This window comes from Paramisgurnus dabryanus, chromosome 5 (genome assembly GCF_030506205.2).
Source record: "Paramisgurnus dabryanus chromosome 5, PD_genome_1.1, whole genome shotgun sequence".
Classification (NCBI taxonomy): Eukaryota; Metazoa; Chordata; class Actinopteri; order Cypriniformes; family Cobitidae; genus Paramisgurnus; species Paramisgurnus dabryanus.
In genome coordinates, this window is record NC_133341.1 from 11,204,791 (window position 1) to 11,230,675 (window position 25,885).

The window sequence follows — 25,885 nt, forward strand, 5'->3', positions numbered from 1 at the left end:
GGTATACGTTTCAGTCTTTTGTTGGCGAATAGAAAGAAGAAAATGATATTTTAACAGATCGCTGAGTGTGATTACTACAGTTAAAACAAAACTACTACATCCTAAACAGTTTACAAATGTATCCGAAACAACTAAATGCCAGTATGTTGTCAAATAACAACGTTTATTTTCAGCGCATATGACTTGCTGTCCTCGTAACAGAGTGAGTTTCTAAAAACTATTAAACGTGCAAAAGTGAAATTATACTGAAACAACAGCAAGTAATCACACAAAACATAACATTGTTTCACTACACAAGCTTTAAACAATACAGTTCATTCACTGCACTTTTAAAACTTTAGTTGACACTATTATTATGTATCATCTTGTGGAAGCTCTTGGCTAGCAGTAGAAAAGCCCAGGATATCTGTAGCATATGTCTCCATATTGATTTCTGAGGGTAGCACATTCTCCAACAGCGATTCGGATGCATCTATTACAAACACAAGTGCCTTCATGTTAACACACTGCTACAATTATTTGCAACTCACTGTGTATTTTCGCTAAATCACAGCACTGCATTATGTACCTATCAAGATGGTATCACCTAAAACTACTAAAAGAACATGATAACTAAATTTCCAAAATACTTACAAAAGTACTAAAAAAAAGTAAAAAAAAAAAAAACGTTGGGTTAAAGGACTGTCACATACCTGTGCAACCTTCTGAGCTAAAACCAAGAAGACTAGTAAAGCATTCAGCCAACTCATCTTCTGTCATATGTTCACCTGAAATACAAATGTACTTTTTATTCAGTTTAATGAAAACCTCCAGAATTTGCTTTGTGTTATAAATGCTCAAGTGTGACAGTACAGAAGAATTATAAAGTATGTTTGCTCTTAAGATGTTTGTGCAAAATGCATTAAGTGCCACATGATAAAAGAAAAAAATCATTATTATGCCTCTCCTATAAGCCATTTGTGAGCTTCTTTAATTTTTATATTTAATTTTCATAATTCTTGTCCATGCGTTTTACATGCAAGTTACACAATTTATAACATCAGTAAAGTTCAAAAAGGTTTTTACCTCTAGCCTGTAGTAACTCCAGCAGTTCATCTCTGGCAATGGTATATCTGCCCCCCTCATCTGGCCTTCCAAGCACCTGGAAGGCATTGCATAGCTCCTGTCTTGAAATGCCAGAGGCAGGCTGGTGGTTGACATAGAGCTTAATGAAGTCCTCCAGGTCAATGTCTGTCACATAATTTCTGGTCTCAGCGTAGCGGCTGAACTTCACTTCGTTCTGCATGTCCTCCAGCTTCAGGAAAATGTTGACAAAAATATTTTTATAAATCATAAGTGTTAGTCAATCCATCAATGACAGATGCTGAAATAAATTTGTGATGGTAAAAATGTTGTTGTACCTCCTGCTCTGTGGGATAAAAGCTAAGCACTCTCATTAGGAAGGGTATGTCAGATAGGGGGACGCGTGTTGACACAAGCCGTTTTTCCATTGTGTTAAGGTCCTGGTTCCGTAATTGACAATAGTAAAAATATTCCTCCATTTCCTAATAAAGAAACCATAAGATTAACATTTAAACAGTTTTAATTGAAGTTGTAAAAAGCTTTAATGATAAAGACAACGGTGGCGGCTTGTAACGAATGCAAAACTAATGAAAATGTCGGCATGTGTGTGGATCGTCGTGTGAAAATATGTGTTCCATGCGTCATGTAAATCTAAGTGCATTGCGCGTCATGTCAAAATACATGCCTGCTACAGACGCTTCATAAGGTTAAAAGAGAGTTTGCTAGATACTCCGTTAATCCCGTGTAGTCATGGTTTACTGTTAAGTAAGTGTCTTACAAGACATGAGCGTCTATTTTATCATGAACCGTTTTGACGCGTATGCAGTAGACACGTATTTGACATGACATGCAATGCACATTGATTCCCATGATGCACCAAACACATATTTTGACATGACGAACCACACACATGACATCCCAAATTTTTTTTTCGTTTTTTTGGTCTCCGCAGCAGATGCACCAACCGCCACCGGAAGGCAAATATATAAAAAAAAAAAATAAATATATATATATATATATATATATATATATATATATATATATATATATATAGTTTCTTTAGTGTATTCATAAAAAAAACATTAAAACATGGAAAGCTCAAACCTTGAAAAGCTGTCCATCTCTCCCTCCCTCCAGAAGATTGTAAAAGGGAACCATGTCTTTACCCCCTAGAGCAGCTGAAGCCTCCAGTGATCTAGATAGGTCATTTTGAAAATGTGTGCAAAGCAGAAAATAAGGGATTTACAATGGTGGGGATTTACACTACATTATACACAAGAGAGTAGTTTCGCATAAATTTAGGGTGGAAAGAGCTAGAAAAAAATACAATAATCACCTATAGACCATTTAAAAAAAGATTTATTTGAAATCTTAAAGGGATAGTTCATGGGTCCCATTCACTTCCATAGTAAGAAATACTTAATAAGTAAATAATACTATGGAAGTAAATGGGGTCCACGAATGGTTTGGTTACAAACATTTCTCAAAATATCTTCCTTTGTGTTCATCAGAACAAAGAAATTCATACAGATTTGTAACAACATAGAAGTTAGTAAATGATGACAGAATTTTCGTTTTTGGGTGAACTATCCCTTTAAAAAGGTTTTGTGAAATATCCCCTATAGACCATTTGCAAGATGTAAACAACACAGGTCCAGAAGCACTTCCTGTTATTTTACAGTTTGATTCAGTTCTAAAATTTCTGTTGGTTGTATTTTGTTCTAATATTAATTAGTATTAATATTAATATTTTGTTCAGTGTTAAAAAACTGAAACATGAAGTACTTCTGGACCATTGTTGTTTACATCTTGCAAAATGGTCCTAGGGCAGTTTAATGGGCGTTATTATCCCCTTCTGACATCACAAGGGGAGCTACATTTCAATGACCTATTTTTTCACATGCCTGCAGAGAAGGGTTTACCAAAACTAAGTTACTGGGTTGTTCTATAGCACTTAAACATGGAAAAGTCAGATTTTCACGATATATCTTCTTTAAAGTCATCTTTTTGTATAAATAGTTTAACACAAAAGGCAATTCCCGCACACTATCTGCAACGCAACGATTATTAAAAACTTTTTCAGCAAGCAGATAGTGTGCGGGAATTGCCTTTTGTGTATGTTACGAGACTTTGTGTCTTCTTATCCTACGCACCTATCTACTTCAGGTGTGCGACGCTAATTTGTTTGAGTATAAATAGTTTAAAAAAGTTATTTGGGACGTGTGTTTTCCAAACTTACGATAAATTCAGCTCCCACGAAAAAACTGTGCAGTCTGGTCCTCCTGCAGTGAAAGCAAATCTTCCATCATAAGAGCAGGCCATGGCAGAGACACCTGTTGAGTGACAGATACTTGCAAATGACTTGTAGGGGTTTCCATCCAGAGGCAGAATCTGAATCCCAATCTGAAGCAATGAAAGACAATAATAATGACATGGGGAGCTTTAATTAACGTAGCAGAATTGCAAAGTGATGGTTACAAAGACAATTAAAGATATAAGAAACACTGAAGAATTTGTATTACTAAATGTATGGTTTGGTAGTTGGTTAAAAATGCATTATACCTTGTCTTGTGTAATATATGCCATGTAACGAGAATTAGGGTCCCCATCCTTAGATGCAGGTAGTATGGTCATCTTTTTTACTGGAGAACCATAGGAAGGACCAAGGAGTGTTTTTCTGCACAAACAAAAATATTTTAAAGACTAGAAATGGGATCCACTGAGATTACAATTGAGGAGTTCGGATGCAAAACCCTCCAAGTGCATCTGACATGTTTTCTTGTAAATAAGCATTTTTTATCAGGCTTTTCTGTTTAAGTTCAGTAATTTCCACTTTAATGCCAATGAAAAGGTTATTAGTCAGTAATTAGAATGCATTATTTTCACAAAATCACTATAAGGTTTCAAACCCTCTAAGTGCATGCAAGCTTTTTTTAGCAAAAAACCTTGCCTTCTTTTTGTAAAGACAGAACTGCTTTACATTTAGATTTGTTTCACTGACACGAATAACTGAATACATAGCATTTATAATTAATTATGATAATGTTAAATTAAATTTAAGAGTTAATCTCACTTTTATTATTGTTTTTTTACACGTATACAATAAATATTTTTATTTATATATAAATATATGTGTCATTCATTACTAAAATTAAAACCAATGAAACAAGAGTTTTCTTTCTATTTTATTAAGGACAATTTCATTGTTTGAAGTTTTCATAGGAAAAATATTTTTGCTTGGGTATTGTGAAAACATAATTCTGGTTTGCTTTTATTGTATCATGTGATGTATATTAAAAATATTGTATATACAATTGTGTATTTTTGTATATGCATGTTTTGCAAACCTGCACATTTTCGAGGTAGCATTAAAGAGCTTCATCTTAAACAGATTGGAAGCTGTAAGGAGGAAGTGCTCAGGCGTCAGCTGAGGATACCACGCCATGCAGGTGGGCACACCACTCTGCTCGATCCGATCAGAACTCAAAATCAACAAGTCATTTTCCCCACTGTTCAGAAGATCATACTCCACCTATTTAATACACAGTTTAGATTGTTTTAAACTCACAACTTGGAAAACATACATGTCATATAGATTCAAGACATCATATCAAAAACAGAGGAACTGACCAGCTTACAATCCATTCCAAGGGAGAAGAGACGAGGCTGATTGCTATCTAAATCCACTCCAAACAGCAGGTCCTGAATTGGTTTGTAATGAGAGTGGTGTCTTCCCTGGTACTTCCAAATCTCTTTGGTTCCCTGCTTGTACCGGCGAAGCAATGTCACAGCCTTTCCAGTGTCCTAAAATAATAAAAAATTGAGTGCCGCAGGGATGAAATATTTTGTAGGCCAACCTGGAAGTTAGCGGGACACTTGGTTCTCTCGCCAGAAATCCCATAAATTTGTCCACTGTATATGACACAAGTTTTTCCAGCCAGATAATCTTTGTAGATTAACACAACTTTTATGAATTTTGAAGTCTAACTAAGTTTATTTTATTTCTAGTAAATGCATTTCTATAAAAACGTTTTTTATTAGGGAAGTTAATAGAGTAACTGTTTTATAGTACTGTAGTCAGGGGTTCAGAATTATCATAAAGATTGAGATTTGTCACTTAATAAACTTCTAGAACACTTATTTTTAATGAATTCAAACATATATAAAGCTCCTAACCGCAGCTGCCAGATAAAGTGAGTCCTGGGAGAAGGTGAGATGGGTTATTCCATCCTGACTGTACTGCAAAAACTGTTCACCATCACTCTGAAGGGTACAGGCATCAAGAATCTGCAAAGCCCCACTGCCAAATCCCACTGCCAAATAAAAACCTAAAAACAAAAATTTACGATTAACCACGCAAACACATTGTATTACACCAAATACACCAAATAATGTTCTTTTTAGCAACCGGATAGGGGGTTTAAATCTTAAAATTAGTCAGTGGGCTTAAGATAAACTACTACAATTTTTGTACATTTTTCAGATATATCTTTATCAAAAGTTTGGAAAAAAAACAATTTAATGTCATCTTGTCAGTAATATTGAATTGTGAAAATCTTAGTACTTTTGTGGCTTACCTTGTGGATCATATGTAATACACTGGATCTCCTTATGGGGCTGAAAGACTTGGCTGCAGACAGCCTCTTTACGCTCATAATCCCAAACCTTAACAGTGCCACTGTGGCTGCCCATAGCTACTAGTGGTTGTTTGGGGTGGCAGGCGACTGCTTCCAGACGTTCTGCATGTTCCTTCAAAAGAGTTTGTAGAGCATTTTTCTGTACATTCACATGTACTACAGTTGAATGGGTTGTACAAAGCACAAAATTTCTGTAAATGAAAGAGAGATGCAGTATTATACTTTAGTAATGTAATGGTGCATGGTCTCTCACTGTTGGAATAACAGTTTGTTTTGAACAGTAAATTTCCTCTGCTTTAAAGATGGCTCCATCCTATCTAGAAGCACTGCACTCTTGTTAGCAGTTTTAGGCTTTAAGTGTGGACTTAAAATGAATTTCCAAATTTTTGCATGTCACATAATCCTGATCATAAAAACATGATGAGCACTTTTTTGAAAGTCAATTTGGTGAGCATTAAAGGGACACTCCACTTTTTTGAAAATGCTAATTTTCCAGCTCCCCTAGAGTTAAACATTTCATTTTTATCATTTTGGAATCCATTCAGCTGATCTCCGGGTCTGGCGGTGCCACTTTTAGCATAGCTTAGCACAAGGGTGCCGCACAAGCCCTGAAAAGTGAAGCCAAAACATCTCCATCGCCCCCCAACGACTGGTCTCAGTATAGGTCATAAATTTTTCATAAAAAATTCAATGGGACTTGAGACCAACTAAAAAAATTAATTACACTTCAATTATCTTTTTCCGAAGCTGGTTTCTGTCATTTACTGTAGTTTATCACGCTGATGTACATTCAAATGTTTGTTTTTAAAATAGGTTTGTGTTTAGTTAGTTATTTAATGATATAAAAACAGTGGTGTCACGTCATGATTGACAGCTGTGGTATCGTGTGATATGCGCATTCTACGAGAGCGAGGGCGGGGTTTTGATTTCGCGGCTTCACATCCTGTTCACTACTGCACATGACTGGTCCCGAAATCGCTACTGCGCAGACTCAAGACCCAAAATGTCAGCGCCATGTCGGGACACTGGCAGCTTAACTTTTCACCAATGGATGAGAACGAACAGGCGTCGTCCATATTTTTTTACAGTCTATGGCTTAGCATAATAACTTGAATCTAATTAGACCATTAACATTGCGCTAAAAAATAACCAAAGAGTTTCGATATTTTCCTGTTTAAAACTTGACTTTTCTGTAGTTACATTGTGTATTAAAAACAATGGAAAATTAAAGTTGCGATTTTCTAGGCAGATATAGCTAGGACCTATACTCTCATTCTGGCGTAATAATCAGGGACTTTGCTCTGTTACATGGCTGCAGGAGGCGTAGTGATATTACCCACTGACCGAAAACAGGTTACTTTCAATAGCAGGGGACTATTTTCAGGCGCTGCGTAATGCCTTTGCGCCTGCTGTAGCCATGTTACAGCACCAAAGTTCTTGATTATTATGCCAGAATGAGATTATAGTTCCTAGCCATATCATCCTAGAAAAACGCAACTTTAAATTTTCCTTCCGTCTTAGTATACGATGTAACTACAGAAGAGTGAAATTTTAAATCGGAAAAATATCGAAACGCTTTGGTCATTTTTTGTGCGATGCTAATGGTCTAATCACTTTTAATGGATTATGCTAAGCTATGCTAAATGTGGTACCGCCAGACCCGGAGATCGGCTGAATGGATTCCAAAACGGTAAAAATCAAATGTTTAAATCTGGAACTGGAAAATGAGCATATTTTCAAAAAAAGTGGAGTGTCCTTTTAAATAAAGGGAAAGTTTCTTGGAAACAGATTTTCTGCCACACATAATACTGCACATAACAGCAGAAACAATAATTCTAACCATCACATAATGTACTACACATTTTGGGGCAATCTCCCGAACAGGATTTAGATTAATCCAGAAATAGGCCTTAGTTATAGCCCTTTTTTCTTTCTTTCTTTATTCTTGACGCTATTCCTGCATCTATTGCTATATGCATGGCAATTGGTTAATCCATACACGGGTTGGGGGATGGGCAATTTGGTATCTTAAATTCACCTAACTTGCATGTTTTTGGCATGTGGCATGCTGACATAGGAAGAACATGCAAACTACACACAGTAAGCCCAAGCGAACCGCCAACTTTCTTGGTGTGATGCAACAGTGCTACCCACTGAGCCACTGTGCTGCCCTATTAGCACATTTAAGTAATTTTTACAAAAATACCTTACAAAAAAAAACAACAATACTTGTGAGGATGTTGGGACAGAATAAATAATATATGTTAAGATGTCAATGCAAGTTGTTTTTAAATAAAGGCAGATGAAACATGCGACTAGGATAAACCCTTTGAAGAAATGCGCCACTTATTGTAATAAATTTTAGATTTTTCTTATACCAGCATTCTTTGCATGGTCTCTTACCTTAAAACAAATGATTTGGCATTCACTGAGCAGTCTTCCTTATAATTTAGGCTGCTAGTGGAGGGTATTTCTTTAGAAAAGGAGATGGATGTAATAGGATCCAAATTAAATTCACAGTACAAGCTGATGATCTTGAGATTTTCATCATAGAATTTGATGTGGCCATTCACATCACCAGTTACTATAAAACTATAAAACAACAAAAGCATATCAACATGTAAAATACAAAAAATGCAACTATTCAAATGCACTTAAACTACACAGATAAATTATGTTTATTTTATTTGAAAAACAAAACACATATTTATTCACATACCTGTCAATCATTGTCAGTACAGTAATTCCTTTGTTCTGGAGAGGGATGATTTTGGTGGCTTTCCTTATACAAGAGACAGACTCACTCTGCTTGTCCCAAAAAATGATATGCCCTTTTGAGGTGGCTGTTAAAGCCCGCACGCCATCGGAGTGAAAGATGGACTGGCTCAGGGAGCCTAACACCCCTTTAAATGTCTTAATGGGGACAGATTTGTAAGAGTTCAGTGTGAAAGCAGAGCAGAATACTATCACAAAAATTAAAATCAAACTAAAGTTCTTCAGCCAACCTTGTCAGAAATTTCCGGAGCCGAGTATTCCAGACAATCCCTTTCCTGAGCAACAAATTATATAATTATATAAAAAGCAAATATAACAAATATAATAGATCAATATTAAACTTAACTTCATTCTTACAAAGGTTACATAAGTATATCCTACCCATTTGTAGAAGAGAACGTGACTTGTGCTGTTGCTGAGCAATTGTGTGCTGTTAGATGGATTGAAACTTATTTGATTCTAAAAAAAATGATTGATTTAAAGTTACCGTAAATGTATTTACAGTAGTTAACTAAAAACAGATTTTTTAATAAAAAAGCATGATAAATTGTGAAATTCTGAATCGCTTATATAAAATAATAGCTATGACATCAATGTACAGTAGTTTAACATACCTGACAACCATGTGTTGGGCTGATGTCAACTTGACATTGAGGACTATCGCTTTCATCTGTCCAATCCCAAATACACACTTGCTGATGCAGATGAAACAGAATCAGTGAATAAGTGGCCACATTGGCCAGTGACAACATTCTGTGATTTATGTTATCATTACACCTAACATAAAAGTATGGTTCTAATAAAAGATAGGCAAACTCTCCCTAGGTCATCTGGCATCTTCTTAACTAGTGTGGTTAGATGCTGGGAATACATGGCTCTTGCACAGTGACTCTTAAATGATATCTACTGTGTATATGTACAGTAATGATATAAATATGAAACAAAGAATAGGACATGAGCAAAACCACTACAGATTGTGCAGTATTGTTTTCTACTAAAGCTTTGTGGTTTCTAACCTGAACTGTTCCAGCTCCAACAGTTGCCAGATATTTTGAATCTTTTGATAATGCCAAGGCAGAAACTCCACCCTCGGGATGACAATCAAACAATGTGCGCACAGGAATTCTACAACACATATCATGAGCTGTTAACCAGACAGGAACAGGTTTTTAATTAAGAATGCATTCAAGCACATGTTATTGTAAACGTCTAGACTAGATTGTCAAGCCCTTACTGTCAATTGTTAGTTAGTGCGGATAAATAAATATATTTTAGCAATAATAAAACAAATATATAACAGACAATCAAATACCCTGTGTATGAGTCCCATATGATAACAAGACTCTCTTGGCCCATGTCAGCTGTCACAAGCCAACGTCTGTCCTCACTAGCACACAAACAGGTGATTGGACTGCAGTGGCCCTGCAGAGACCAATGAAAAGTGAAACAAAATAAGGGTAATGTGACAGGAACTTATTAGATATAGCTTAAAAATTACAGATCAGAATTGAAGTTCATTCAAAAATCGCATTTTCATTAAAGGGGACATATCATGAAAATCTGACTTGTGCTATAAGTGCTATAATTGGGTTCCCAGTGCTTTTATCAACCTAGAAAATGCGAAAAAGATTAACCCAGTAACTTACTAATTTGGCAAATCATTCTCTGCAAGCATGTGAAAAAAATAGGTAATTGAAATTTAGCTCCTCTTGTGATGTCAGAAGGGGATAATCTCGCCCCATAATCTGCACTATCCAACCAGGACACTGCCATTTAGTGCAGAGATTAACTCTCTCTAACTTGCATTTAAAAGGACACACACCAAAACGGCACATTTTTGGTCATATTTACAAAGTGGCAATTTTAACATGCCATAATAAATTATCTGTGGGATATTTATAAAGATTTATTTGACATCTTAAAAAAGTATTGTGAAATGTCCCATTTAATGTCATTGTTTTATAAATCATGTAAAATGCATACCATTTATAAGATAAAGCAATATGTTTAGGCTATACTTTAAACTTTTCTTTTGTGCACATCCTTAGTTTGTATCAGATGATCCTCTTACTTGTAACAGATGCTGAGTATTGGAAGTGTGATCATACATGAGAGCAACATGAGCACAAACATAGAGGATGACAAGCCTGTCTTCGTCCTGCAGGCTGAGGACAGGTAAAGTTGGGTTAATCCCATATGCCCAATGAAGCACCTGTCCAAAGTTTAGAAACAGGTACGAAAAAAGAAAAACTTAGGTATTATAGGTACATTATGTATTTCACAACATTTATTGTTTTGTTTTTGTTAATGAATTGTGCATATAACCTTAACTGTTATAACTTTTGATTTAAAAATATGCCACATTTACCGTTTTAGCTCTTAATTTATCAATCTGTGTGACAAAGGTTGCATTTACCAAAGGGTGAGATTTGATTCTGGTCTCCTTAGGAATGACAGGCAATGATGTGGCCGTGTAAACTTGCGAATCCACAGTTTTCTCTCCAAGAATAGTTTCTCCTTTTTCAGCCTCCAGTGTTCGTTCTTCTTTGTCATCTAGTAATTCTTTCTTCATTTGATTTTCAATCGTGCTTTCCTGTTCATCTTCTTCATTCACTTCAGACATTTCTCGTTGCAATCGACTCCTAATGAAGCACTTGCTTGGACAACCAACTGATCGTGTGTTAGCTAGGCTAATTATATGTGTCTCTTTGCGAATTATTTACCTTTGCCAAAGGAGGTTGAAATGAAGAAATAAGTCAAGAGGTGCGCAATGATATTCGACAGTCTAGCAAATATGAATGTCTTGTTAAATTAATGTCTATGTTAACGTAACTTGTTACCTACCCACTTTAGTTACCCCACGCATCCGGTTGCTAAGATACGGTCACGTGTGCGTGCAACCGATCGTTTCAAGCAGATTTAGAGGGAAATGACACTATGGGGTGGATGGATTATTAGTAGATTTATTTATGTAATTCAATTTCTGTATGGCTACAAAAGGCTATATGAAATGTTTATGGGTTTTAAAATTTAAATATGAAGTATTGTTTATTTAAAAAAAATCACAAAACAACAAAAATGAAAATTTTAATAACACAATTGTAATTGTACTTCTGAAACTGTCATAAACAGGTTGTAAAATGACAACATAATAACTCATACCTCAGTCTGCTTCAGCTGAAAATGTGCCACAGTTAATTGCCCTTATTCAAATAAAACAGTACCATTTGATCTAAAAATCTGTCTTTATTGTGTTTCTATTCTTCAACAGCCATTACAAGTACATAAAAATAAGTTCTACGCATAATCTACAAAAAAAAGGCAGCAACGTTATTAAAATTAAGTGACGTCATCTCTCCATCGCGCACAAGCCGCTACTTTTAGCACATTCGATGGCACAGCGCCTCTCAAAAATATGCAAAATCCATTTACCCCATTACCAAGGACATTTAAAACCTAAATACAAATGGTTTCATTTTTTTCTGGATAACAGTTATATTTGTATCAGCTTGCAACTTTTGCCAGTGTTGTCATCAATGAACTTTTATTAAACAACTTTTAATTCAATAATTAAATCAACTTTAATCAAGACACCAAGGTCCATAGAGACAACGCGGAACAGATTAGACCAATATAAAACAATACAACTAAACAATACAATAATTTAGATTTTCTAAAGATGAGGTAAAAGTAAACCTAGATTAAACGCAAACTATTAAACACATGGACCTATAAGAATAACAGGTTAGTAATATGGAATGTTACACCAGTCACCTTGCCTACTAGTGTCAAACCACATACGCACAAAATTATTAGTCCACTTGCTGTAAATAGTGCGCTGTAGTAAGAATCGCCTCGTTCAATAGTCAAATTCATCTAATTGCCACTATTAGTGGAATAACGCATAACATCTGGAATATATTTACATGTATGACTGATGTCAATTTAACCCTCATAAAATACAAGCGACAAAAAGGGTACCAACATTCCTGGGATGTGAATATATATCCTTCCGCCAGATTTTGTGGCTTTTCAGACTGTTTAGGTCTATCGGTCAATGCTGAAGCCCAGCGTGAACTGTGTATATCACTCTAAATACCGCACTTAAAATAACAAAAAACGAAATTACCGGATTAGTATTTTTGTAGACACCTAAACCACATGGACCGCTTGCGCTTTGTTTTTAAAACCGGCTAATGTGTTTCTTTTGAAGAGAAAATAAATTAGCAAAGCTACGTTAGCTGAAGTAGCAGCATTAGTGGAGACTCGAGTAACTGGAGGAGTAGCTTTACACGTTGGCTGTCACTAGATCAACTGTCAGCTAACACGTCAAATACCATATTCCGCACTTGTACGCGGTGTGTTACGTTTTTTCCAAACAGCCAGAAAACTCTGCTCAAGTTGTCGTTTATGGGATCACCATGTCCATGAAGCCGCAGGCCGGTGGAAATCGCAAACCCGGCGGAAGCAACAGCGGAGCCGCTGCGGCCTCCGGCACCGGGGGAGCAGGGGGTGGTGTTGGACGCCAGAACATAGGCAGGTGGGTGCACAACCTGGAACATATTGAGGTTTTGAAATGTACAAAAATCGTATGTACATGACGATTGGTGAATGCGACATGCATGCACTTGTGTCGTAGTTTAAAATGCAGGTCGTGAACTGAAGTTGCAGTGTGTGGGATTGAGCGCAACTAGGCCGATATAGGCCAAATTCACATGACAGGGATTCAAAGAAAACGGTTTGTGCCCACTGCAGTTGTTAGAAACGGCTGACAATGGACATTATGTTGCTAAAAATAAAAGACAGGCAGGTTGTCTGGTGTGGTGAACATGTTCAGAATGAATTGCTTGTTTTTGCCGGGTATCGCCCAAGTAACGTTAGATGCTAGATATTTTCGGGACATAATGGCTTAACGTGATAAACGCTTACAAACAACTACCAGGAAAAACTCATTTATATCAATTTTTATTTGTATTAACCCTTGCTGCTGTCAAAACAACGAAGCTCTTATTAAACGGATAATATGAAGAAGCTCACGTTAAGCGTTTTCTCTAGAAGTCCATTAAATGAGAACAGCCTAAAGAGCACCTATTGTCCGATTCATGTTTTTACATTTCTTTTGGTGTGTAAGTGTGTATTAGTACAATGTTGACGATATGCAAAAGGTACAACCCCCAAAGTAAACGATGACGCAAGTTATTAGTCCCTTTCACAAATACAGTCTTTACTGGTAATTTAATGGTAAATTGCAGTTAACAGTTCATGTGTGAACAAAACCTTTCCGGTAAATCAGTGCTCCCAATTTACCAGAAAGACAGGATGTAAGATTACCAGTAATTTACCGGTAAATGCTATGTGTGAACGAAAAATATAGGATTACCGTCATTTACGGACGACGTCAGACTGCGCTAACAGCTTCGGGCCAATCAGAACGTTTTTATACAGATGGCGCATTTACCCCCGCACTGTTTACGGACGTTTCAACACACATGCTGCTGCTTAAAAGTCAAGCACACCTGAAGTTAACGTCCACATTTCTTCACCAAAGTTGTTTAAAACAGTTTACCATCTATTTGCCAAACTGCCGAGGTCCTTAGCACAGCCTCTGTGAAGCCTACTGTGCAAATGCAGGTTTCGTTTGACGCCGCCTAACGCAATTTTGTTTGGTCACGTGCAACTTTGCGACCGCCAGGGTTTGCCACATATGTGAAAACAACAAAATATGTATCGTGGATATTAGGGTTGTTGCGGTGACAGAATTTTCCCACCGGTTAATCAGCGCGTGACAAACCCGGTTTTACCGGTTTCACCGGGTGGGAGGGGCTTATAAATGCGCAGAAGTTCGCATTTTACTTTCACTTTTGAATTAGATGCAACTGTTGTTTAAATCCAGGGCTTGCGTACGCTGCGTTAAATCGCGTATGAATTTGCGTGCAAATGCGAGTGCAACAGCTGGTTTAAGTGCTTGAGTCAATGTGCGCAGGTACTTCTGACAGAAACCCGCCAGTCCCAAGCAGAGCAACCGGCTATTCCTCCATAAAGCGCTGCTTGAATGATGGGTTTATTATTAATTTTCTTAATGAAAAACACAACAACAAAACGATCTCGCCTATATTAAACATCATATATGTATCTTATAACAAAAACGAGTAAGCACGCGGCTTCTGCCATCGTCTGCTCGGCGCAGACTGACAGGAATAAATGAAATCTGACACCCGCAGCCGCTGGTCTGTGATGACGCGAGCCTAGCAAACTCTGACTGAAAGAAATGAAATCTGACACCTGCTGCTCTGTGATGTGATGCGCGTTCAGCTTCGCTGAATTCAGGGAGCAGACACATTCAGTTGTAAGTGTTTGCTCTCTCTAACGAAACTAAACTATTTAATTACAAGAAAATATCAAAACGACGGTGAAAGACGGTGTCGCGGTGGGCAAGTGATCTAACCGGTGAGAGGCTGAAGCACCGGTAATCACCGTTTCACCGACTATCGCAACAAGCCTAGTGGATATTACGTCATAACCCGTCATTGTTTACAAATATGACACTGAGCTTGCCGGCCGCTAGTGCTGCAACGACGCGTCGACGTCATCGATTACGTCGACTATGAAAATACGTCAACATGCGTAAAATGCGTCGCTGTTTACATTCATTTCGCCTAATGGCGGCTTCTGCTCCTGGCAGTGTTATCCATACATTGATTTGTTTGTGTGCGCCACAAAATCAACAATGGCCGCAACATTTACATTTTTATTTTCATTTAAAACGTCTTCATTTATTGTTGTGAGCGCTCGGTGGTGCCTCTCTTGTGCACGTGCACGCGCGCTCTCTCTCTTTCTCTGCGTGAAGCCCCTAGACAGCGCCTCTCATACATGACACTGAGTGAAAGAATTAAAAGTTGGCTGTGTTTTACATAAGGATTCCATGCGGATTCTTCTGTGTACTTGCATTTTCATGTAAACGTCAGATGTTACTGGCAGAGAAGACTACTGATTCGAGTTTATCATGAAAGGTTAGCAGTGTTTTCTCACACACACTGGTTCTCTATGTGCTTGTGCGCGAGCTCTCTCTCTCCTATGCCCGCGCATGCCTTCTGTAATAACTCTGTGTAATGGCAATTTTTTAATTTGCGCCGAATTGTCTGCGATGTCGCGTTTATAAATCAAGATTTTAGTAACTTAGTAGTTAAAATAACAGCTGGTTGGATTAAACACAAGGTTATTGGGTCATGTTTAGTCACTATTTTAATAGTCTTTGGGGTGGTTTTCTGGACAGAGATTAGCTTATGCCAGGACTAGACCTTAGTTTAATTAAGAAATATAATTAGTTTAAACAAACATGCCTTACTAAAAACATTACTTGTGTGCATTTTGAGGCCAATCTAAGGGCACTGATGTATTTTAAGATATGTCAGTGCAAGATGTTTTTCAGTTTGGACAGCTCTTATATTTATTTTAGTCTAGGACTAGTCTAATCCCTGTCTGGGAAACCGCCCCTATATGTCTGACAACAGAACAGATAACATGTGAAAATGGCATTCAGTTGTGTTAAAATACAATAAAACAAACAATGACTGTCAGATCAGACAGAGTAGAAAAACAGATTATCCAACAGATTTAATAGCTAAATATAGCTGCAAGCAGCAACACGGGGTCAAGCACCTTCGGCGCAATGCACACACAGCACAGCAAGCACACAAAGCACAGCAAATTCACAATGCACAGCAAGCACACAAAGCACAGCAATTACACAAATCACAGCAGGCACACAAAGCACAGCAAGCTCACAAAGCACAGCAAGCACACAAAGCACAGCAAGCACACAAAGCACAGCAAGCTCACAATGCACAGCAAGCACACAAGCACAGCAATTACACAAATCACAGCAGGCACACAAAGCACAGCAAGCTCACAAAGCACAGCAAGCACACAAAGCACAGCAAGCCCACAAAGCACAGCAAGCCCACAAAGCACAGCAAGCTCACAAAGCACAGCAAGCACACAAAGCACAGCAAGCTCACAAAGCACAGCAAGCTCACAAAGCACATCAAGCACACAAAGCACAGCAAGCACACAAAGCACAGCAAGCAAACAAAGCATAGCAAGCTCACAAAGCACAGCAAGCACACAAAGCACATCAATTACACAAATCACAACAGGCATACAAAGCACAGCAAGCTCACAAAGCACAGCAAGCACACAAAGCACAGCAGGCACACAAAGCACAGCAAGCACACAAAGCACAGCAAGCTCACAAAGCACAGCAAGCACACAAAGCACAGCAAGCACACAAAGCACAGCAAGCACACAAAGCACACCAAGCACACAATGCACACCAATTACACAAATCACAGCAGGCACACAAAGCACAGTAAGCTCACAAAGCACAGCAAGCACACAAAGCACAGCAAGCTCACAAAGCACAGCAAGCACACCAAGCACAGCAAGCACACAAAGCATAGCAAGCTCACAAAGCACAGCAAGCACACAAAGCACATTAATTACACAAATCACAGCAGGCACTCAAAGCACAGCAAGCTCACAAAGCACAGCAAGCACACAAAGCACAGCAAGCACACAAAGCACAGCAAGCACACAAAGCACAGCAAGCACACAAAGCACGGCAAGCTCACAAAGCAGAGCAATTACACAAATCACAGCAGGCACACAAAGCACAGCAAGCTCACAAAGCACAGCAAGCACACAAAGCACAGCAAGCACACAAAGCACAGCAAGCTCACAATGCACAGCAAGCACACAAGCACAGCAATTACACAAATCACAGCAGGCACACAAAGCACAGCAAGCTCACAAAGCACAGCAAGCACACAAACCACAGCAAGCACACAAAGCACAGCAAGCCCACAAAGCACAGCAAGCTCACAAAGCACAGCAAGCACACAAAGCACAGCAAGCTCACAAAGCACAGCAAGCTCACAAAGCACATCAAGCTCACAAAGCACAGCAAGCACACAAAGCACAGCAAGCAAACAAAGCATAGCAAGCTCACAAAGCACAGCAAGCACACAAAGCACATCAATTACACAAATCACAACAGGCATACAAAGCACAGCAAGCTCACAAAGCACAGCAAGCACACAAAGCACAGCAGGCACACAAAGCACAGCAAGCACACAAAGCACAGCAATTACACAAATCACAGCAGGCACACAATGCACAGCAAGCACACAAAGCACAGCAAGCACACAAAGCACAGCAAGCACACAAAGCACAGCAAGCTCACAATGCACACCAAGCACACAAAGCACAGCAATTACACAAATCACAGCAGGCACACAAAGCACAGCAAGCACACAAAGCACAGCAAGCACACAAAGCACAGCAAGCTCACAAAGCACAGCAAGCACACAAAGCACAGCAAGCACACAAAGCACAGCAAGCACACAAAGCACAGCAGACACACAAAGCATAGCAAGCTCACAAAGCACAGCAAGCACACAAAGCACATTAATTACACAAATCACAGCAGGCACTCAAAGCACAGCAAGCTCACAAAGCACAGCAAGCACACAAAGCACAGCAAGCACACAAAGCACAGCAAGCACACAAAGCACAGCAAGTACACAAAGCATAGCAAGCTCACAAAGCACAGCAAGCACACAAAGCACAGCAAGCTCACAAAGCACAGCAAGCTCACAAAGCACAGCAAGCACACAAAGCACAGCAAGCTCACAAAGCACAGCAAGCACACAAAGCACAGTAAGCTCACAAAGCACAGCAAGCTCACAAAGCACAGCAAGCACACAAAGCACAGCAAGCACACAAAGCACAGCAAGCACCATAAATTGCATCAAAAACGCAAGGCTCAGGAATCATAGAGCAGAACCACCACAATGCAGAGCAACAACAGCAAACATGGAAAAATAGAACACATGTGAACTACAGACAGGTTTAGAAGAATTGATGAGGAAGAACAAAATACCTGACTCAGGTGGGATTCGAACCCAGGATCTCAGAATCTCAATGCATACGCTTAACTAGGTGCGCCACTCAGTTGACACGGTTCATTGGGCAGCAGAAGGAGATAACAGTATAATATCAATAAGAATTGTAATAGTTTATAACCCCTAGGTGGCGCTGTACTCTGACTTCCCAGGTAACTTCAGGACATCATGTCAAAGCTCCTTACCAATTTTTGTGCGGATATGTCAAATAGTTCAAAAAATATAACAATTTATGTTAAATATCAAAATGGCAGACAGGTGGTTCGGTCAAACCCGGCATAATACACATTGACAGATGCGGCATGAGGTAAGCAATCCATAGACATCAAGATCATAATTTTCTGACAAGCAGTTCAGAAGTTATGGGCAAAAATAGCCTATTTTATTATCTCATGACCCATAGGTGGCGCTGTCACCAAATTTGGCATGGACCCCAAGATCATGGTCCACATGAAGTGTACCAAATTTCATTTCAATTGATCAAAGAATGACTGAGCTACAGCTTCAGAACCATTTTTGCGTCAACCTCGTTAAGTTTGCGCATTTATTACTTTTGAACAAAGATAAATATCAAAATTCTGTTCGGTCATTTCTATGCGGCTCACTCCAAAGATCATCTGTGCCAAATTTCATAAGAATTGAACCACATTTGAAGGAGGAGTAGCGAAAAAACGAAATACTGTACATTTCAAAATGGCCGCTACTGTAATGGGTGGAGTCTTACTGTAAAGTATCAAATTCAATAAGCGGGATGAGAGCAATCACGTGTACTAAGCAGAATTTTCATAGATCAAATGGTTCACCAATTATAACAGTTTGAACATTGAATTTTTGGACTACTGGTGGCGCTATAGAGTTACTGCTAAAGACCCCATTTTTGGTCACATGACTATTTATGACCACCTCTACATCTGTGCCAAATTTCATCATTTTCCTATGTACGGTTCATAGGGCTGCCATAGACTCCCATTGGGGAAAAATAATAATAATAATAATAATACTAACAATTACAATAGGTGTCTCAGCACCTTCGGTGCTTGACCCCTAATCAAAAGAAGAACACTGTATTAATAATAAAAAATAGTCGTTAGAGTAGTCGACTAATCGAAAAAATAATCGCTAGATTAGTCGACAGAAGAAATAGTCGTTAGTTGCAGCTCTACCGGCCGCGCACCACAGGTAACTTCCGCTTTCTCTCTGAGTTTACCGGTATTTTGATACTGATGTGTGAATGATGTCTTACTGGTAGTGGTGCAACGGATCGCAGTTGATCCTTGATCCGTACGGATCACGACCCACGGTTCGGCTCGCATGTGATTCGCGGATTAATACGCAAATTTAAATAGGGAAAGTTTATAATTTGTAAGTGTTATAAAGGTTTGCAAATGTTAACATTCAAGTGATTTTAAACAGTTTAACTGCAAAACGGCGCTAAAGTGATCAGTTTACTTTACGCACAAACGCACGCGTGCGGTTGAATGCGTCCGGTCCAGCTCGAGTAACTGTGCATTCAGACCGCCACCGTCGAGAGCGTCAATAAAAGCTCTGGCTGCCCATACAACGACGCTAAAGAAAAGTTGTAGTGGACGCTCTGACGCTCGAATGCATTCTCTGAACTCCTCTCAGGCGGAGGTTTCCGCCTTCCGATTGGTTGCCGGTGAACATTTCCGCCTTCCGATTGGTTGCCGCCGAACCGCGTCATATCTCATTACCATAAAGTTGAGCTGATTTCAACTCTCCTCGACGCTCACGCTGTACATGACGCGCCGCGCCGCTGCTCGCCGGAGCTCGCTGCCGGCTCTCATTGAAAATGAATGACTTCCGGACACTTTGACGCTCTCGCCGGTGGCGGTCTGAATGCACAGTAAGACGTAATCATCCTTCAAAGATCAGAACTCTTGATGTTTAAATTTCAGAGAGTTGTGCTACTCTCTCTCATACTGTAGTGTATTAAAATACATTTGGCTAATAGAGCAATGAAAAACAACGTAACGTTTTAATGTGGGACGACTGTAATGCTGCGCCGTCTGTAATTCACCCTTTGTCTGTGTCTGTGCGCTCGTTTAAGGGGACTCGGTAGTGCACAAACAGAGAGATGCAGTCTGTGCACATTTGGTCTTAAAGAGACAGTAAGCTCAATTGACCTACTTAAGTCTGTGTCATTAATGTTAATCAAACAACCCAAGACAAAGAGAAAATCACTTCTGAAGCTTTAAAAAAATAATAATTACATTTAATTAATACAATAAATGCAGTGTTATTATTCATTTGATTTCTGTAACTAATGATTTTAGACCTTACTTAATGTGCAACCTTGTTCTTTTTATAAATGTTTGTAATTTCTTGATTTGTTATTAGAATTTTCCCATACTTTTTTTTTGCTGATCCGAAAAATGATCCGATCCGTGCCTCAAAATCCGTAATATGATCCGAACCGTGAGTTTTGTGACCCGTTGCACCCCTACTTACTGGTAAAAAGACACTGCATGTGTGAACAGAACATTTTTGTATTTACTGGTAAATTCATTCTGGTAAATTCATGGTAATTTACCTAAATTACTGTGTGAAAGAGGCTATTGTATGTGGAAATAAGGTGTTTTTTAACCTTAAACCACGCAAACAAATTGTATTATACTAAATGCACAAAACAACGTTGTTTGTAGCAATGAAATATGTGCTCTTTAATGTGGGTTAACGTAAAGTTACCTAAACAACGACCAGGGAAACCAAATTCCTTTTAGATTTTAGTTTTAATAAAGCTGCGATAAATTAACTTACAAGCCATCACACATAGCATGTCCTCAGTCTGTTGTTGCCTCCAATATAAACTTTCGTTTCGTTATAATGGCGTTCTATGGGGAGAAAACGCTAAAGGCGAAATTATTCACTTTATCCGAGGAATAAGGTCTTTCATTTAAAACGGAAGCATTCAATTAAGCTAGGGATGAACCACTGATCTATATCTATATGCGCCTGACATCACAATTGTGAAACCACCGCACTGCCATGTTGGTGTAGCCAAACATTCTATTAAATCAATGGAGGTTATCAGATTTTAATGATAAAACATCACTTTACAAGTCTTCTTTTTATATTTAATGCGACATTTAATGCAAACGTCCTTAGCATGTATATAGTAATTATCAGAAAGTTGTACATTTTGCTTTTAATCAGTCATTATACATTCATCTTTATTACAGTATCGTATCAGATCAGCAAGCAGACCGCAGGATATTTAGTATTAATGACAAACGTGCTCATTCTGAAATCTAAATAAAAAATCTATATGCCTGCAATAACTTGTTGCTTTTGTAATTGTTATCTAAAGCTAAGCTGGAAAGTGGGTAAATTTAGATCATGATTTTGAATGGAAGTCAATGACGCCCTCTGCCGGTTGGGTATACCAAGATGGCTGCTCGAACTCTGCGCTGGCTTCACCTCACGCTGTTACGTTAAGCGTTCTATGCGCAATCCAGTCATTAATATAGATCAGTGGTTTTCAATCTTGTCCTAGGGGACCCACTGCCCTGCACATTTTGCATGTCTCCCTTATCTAACACACCTGATTCAGATCATCAGCTCATTAAGGGAGAGATCCATGAACAGAACTGGGTGTGTCAGTTAAGGGAGACATACAAAATGTGCAGAGCTGTGGGTCCCCTAGGACAAGATTGAAAACCACTGATATAGATCAGTGGGATGCATTGATAAATCAGCCGATGATGCTTGCTATGCTTTTCAATAAATTACTGTGAAATGCCGCTACATTCAAAAGCCAGAGGGCGCTCTCGTGCAGAAACTCAGTATGGGCCGCAGAAGAAGAACCATTGCACATGCAGCTATGACACGTAGCTCCAGGAAATTGCTTAAGCGTATATTTATATTGCTGTTCTTCAAACCTTTTCAGGTATTTTCATGATTATAAATATGTACAATGATTATGTTTGACGAGTGTTCAAATATATGTTATAAACTACTCAAACGACTTGAGTCATAAATTCGTCGCAATTAAATCTGCAAATCATGCTCTGAATGCCCATGCAAATTGAATGCATTGAATTTCTGGGCATTGAAGGCTGTTTTTTGAAAAGCAAGTGATATACTCGATAATATGATTTCACTCGTCGTTAAAACAATAACAACAAAATTATCGCAAACAATAATACTGAATGTTTTGGCATTTTTTTTCAAGGTTGCAGAAGCATATTGCAGTGGTTTGTATTTGATACACATCAATGAGATGCATGGTGTTCCTTTAAATGTTCTTGTTTATTTATATATTTACAAAACCTATCAACAAAACATTGATTAAAATGAAGATATACCATATTTTCCGGACTATAAGTTGCTCCGAAGTATAAGTGGCATCAGTCAAAAATGCATTTTGAAGAGGAAAAATCATATATAAGTTGCACTGGACTATACGTCGTGTTTATTCAGAAAATGATTTCACAAAATCCAAGCCGAAGAACAGACATTTGATCTGGAAAGGCAAGTTATTCAACTAAACAATAGCACAGAACAGCAGGCTGGAAAGGTGTCTGTACATGTTAAAGTAACATAAACAGTTATTTACACGATACACAATAGCATACAAAACATACCTGGGAGGCTGAATAGGCTAAATTAACATGACAAGCCAAATCAAGTTCAGAAGGTCCCGAAGTCATTCCACATCACTGAATCCATTGAATTACATAAATACAGGAGCAGCATAGAGCGGACTCTCGCGGCTGTAGATGGTAATGGTTTCTCTTGGTTCATATGAAATAATTTTTACTAGAAGTTCCAGGACCAGCCAAAATATGAAAAAAGTGTGACTTATAGTTCGGAAAATACGGTAAATTATATGAAATTAAACAAAACCAACAAAACATAAACAACATTACAACAATATCAGGGCTTAAAATATTCCGGCCAGGGCTTGGATTTCCGGCTTGAGGGCCGGTCCCCGTCAACCTATCACTTTGATTCACGAGTCAGCGTGCACAGCTCTGTCTACATTCGTCTACACTTCAGCACAACAACAGAGGTCTTAAAACGCTCTGCAGCGTTTACGAACAACTGTTTATGAGGGTCGAAAACGCTGGATTGGTCTGGATGAAAGACCTGAATGTGGCAAAAGAAATGTGTTTTAAATGTAAACTTGGCCTTAGAATGTCTTGTTTTCGCTCCTTTATTATTAGCTTTAAAGTAATTGGCTAATACCCCCTTAATAACACCCACAAACATGGTTTTAGAGCCATAGGGTGACAGTTTTTAAAAAAGGTCATCCATTAAAAATCACTGGCGATGTATTTTAGTGTTGTTAGCCAAGTCAGCTAACTACTCAGTATTTATGTGGTTATAGACGCTTTCATCAGATGCACGCGTGTGGTCTGGATTCTGGACAAAACTTAACTTTCGGTCTCTGTTTGTTAGGGCTGGGCGATATGACTCAAAAAATTATCGAGAAAATGTTTTCCATATCAGTCGATATCGATAATTATCATGATAAATAACAAATCTTTACTCCTGTCAAATTTAAAGGCAGATTTTTGCTCCTGAATGAAAATTGTAAAAACCAGACAGTTAATAATGGTTTTAAACTACTTTTTATTCAGAACATGACAAATACAAAAACTAAAATCTTGTTTTAATGCATCTGTATTAAATGTAAATCTATTTGTTATGAAATCAACACATTTCTGACACAAAAGCAGCAGACTACTGTCCCTTTAAGACCCAAGACAGACTGCTTTAAGTTTCAATATACTGAGTAACAGCTGTTTATGTTCACTTAAACAAGAAAGAAAACTTAGTTCAGTGATCACGCGTGTGTTATACATATACGAGCTATACACGCTGATAAATGTATGTCAAGGGTGTCACTTTGCTGTGGGAGCGCACATACGCAAACATATTCACTGCAGTGGTGGATCTGCTGCTTTTCCTCAGTTTCCTGAATTTGTGAATGTCCTGTAAATATACTTTTAAAGCTGGGCGGACGTGTGCGTGCGCAAGGCGGACGCTGAATGAAAGTAAAGTATACTGCACGCACCTGTGTCTGCTGTGTTTGACGAACCCTGTTTGCGCGTCCAACATTACACACAAGAAAATGTTTCCGCGCATTTGGATTCCGTGATTCCGTCCGCGTTATCCGCATCGCGAAAATCATAGGTCTCTACTAATAAATAAATAACTTGCCTCATCTTCCACTCCTTCAAGTCTGACTGTCACTGTAAACCGTAAGAGCGCGTGCCGCATCCGGAAGTGCTCGCGCAACATTACGCACAGTGCTTAAACATTATCGATCACTTATCGAACTGTCCTTATCGTTTTATCGAAAAAGTTTATACCGGTAAAATTATCGTTATCGAATTATCGCCCAGCCCTACTGTTTGTTGATGCTCTGGCTAGTGGCTAAACTGAACTCTGGAACAAATACCTTGTCGAAAAAAACAAAGCTGGTTTTGGTTTCCTAAAGATGAGGGAAGACTGCGATCATGGATCACCGCTATGTGAAGGGAGGTTTGGCAGCCGATCTGTAGTTAACATTGTATACATTAATTTTACACAGTAACGTTAGCTCAGTAAAGGAAAATTAAGTTCTGAGTGTCAATTGGCTCTAGTTTCCAAGATACAGCCTTAGGTCACTCAAAATTGCTAAAAATAATTTATTTTGTATGATTATGTGTTTCTGCAAAATGTAATATTTACATACTGTACATAATCATTATACATTTATTTTATTGATACCATTAACATAATGTTTCATTAATCTACTTCATTTAATGTCCCAACATTTTCATGATCTGATCTGATAATTTTAACTTACAATATGTGTGGTTACATGTATATCTCATCTATTTTTACCTTTAAAACGTTAAAGGGTTCTCAGTTGATTGTTAGAATAGAAAAGAATGGATTGTGAATCAACAGTATGGGAATTTTCTTCCCTTACGAGAAGTCACATGTTAGCTGTCGGTGTCACTGTGATAATGATAGGATGTCATCCAGTTCGCTTTTGTTAGGTAACTTGAGGACATCAGCTGAGATCTACTTGTTTACCGTTACTGATAAGTTGGAAAAATCATCTGAAACCATTTTTCAGGTGAATATATTTCATATGAGAGAGAGACAACGTGCACTTGAGTGCTAAAGTAGAGGGGAACATCAAACCACTGTCTCTGTCAACCTTGATGTTTTCTTGAATGAAATTGTAACCGTTAACTTCGCTTTCTGCAGCTGAGAGGCAGAATGTTTTTTGAGGACATGTGGTTGCACTGCATGGAAAGAAATGCAGCATAATTCATGTTTACACAGAAGAATGTTATAATGACGTTTGGTTATCCTCTTGAGTGGTGCAGTGAAGCCTTTATCCTGCCTGTAATGCCTTGCAGCTAAACAGTGCTACTGTATCACAGCTTTTATTCTAAAATGTATATGAATTTACTGTAAGGACATAAT

At 38.4% G+C, this 25,885-nt stretch overlaps 2 protein-coding genes across 7 annotated transcripts in view; one reads left to right on the top strand and one right to left on the bottom strand.

Annotated features, from left to right (window-relative positions):
- Positions 1 to 347: 347 nt before the first annotated feature.
- cfap251 (cilia and flagella associated protein 251) lies at positions 348 to 11,922 on the bottom strand. Its single transcript, XM_065266806.2, has 20 exons — positions 10,891 to 11,922; positions 10,546 to 10,686; positions 9,787 to 9,896; positions 9,491 to 9,599; positions 9,089 to 9,169; positions 8,856 to 8,933; positions 8,705 to 8,749; positions 8,419 to 8,612; positions 8,103 to 8,291; positions 5,640 to 5,890; positions 5,239 to 5,390; positions 4,693 to 4,866; positions 4,410 to 4,594; positions 3,625 to 3,739; positions 3,302 to 3,465; positions 2,167 to 2,257; positions 1,401 to 1,544; positions 1,066 to 1,294; positions 693 to 767; positions 348 to 472 (listed from the first exon to the last, which is right to left on the bottom strand). Exons 1-20 carry the CDS (start codon positions 11,095 to 11,097, stop codon positions 354 to 356), a joined length of 2,853 nt encoding a protein of 950 aa, XP_065122878.2. The 5' UTR covers positions 11,098 to 11,922; the 3' UTR covers positions 348 to 353.
- A 559-nt stretch (positions 11,923 to 12,481) lies between these two features.
- The window catches only part of atxn2 (ataxin 2), a 48,914-nt gene continuing 35,510 nt past the window's right edge, over positions 12,482 to 25,885 (top strand). For 5 of the 6 annotated variants that reach the window (XM_065266800.2, XM_065266801.2, XM_065266802.2 and 2 more), the window contains exon 1: positions 12,482 to 13,014. In XM_065266800.2, coding sequence (XP_065122872.2) covers positions 12,896 to 13,014 — 119 coding nt within the window. In that variant the 5' untranslated portion in view covers positions 12,482 to 12,895. The remainder of the gene's footprint in view (positions 13,015 to 25,885) is intronic. The other variant, XM_065266805.2, reaches the window with a different exon arrangement.

Excerpts from the sequence above, each read along its gene's own strand:
- cfap251 (XM_065266806.2), bottom strand. The coding sequence starts at position 11,097 with ATGTCTGAAGTGAATGAAGAAGATGAACAGGAAAGCACGATTGAAAAT. Across the intron at positions 5,391-5,639 it reads TATTACATATGATCCACAAG|GTTTTTATTTGGCAGTGGGA; the intron begins GTAAGCCACAAA and ends TTTTGTTTTTAG. Across the intron at positions 1,545-2,166 it reads GAGATGGACAGCTTTTCAAG|GAAATGGAGGAATATTTTTA; the intron begins GTTTGAGCTTTC and ends TTTCTTTATTAG.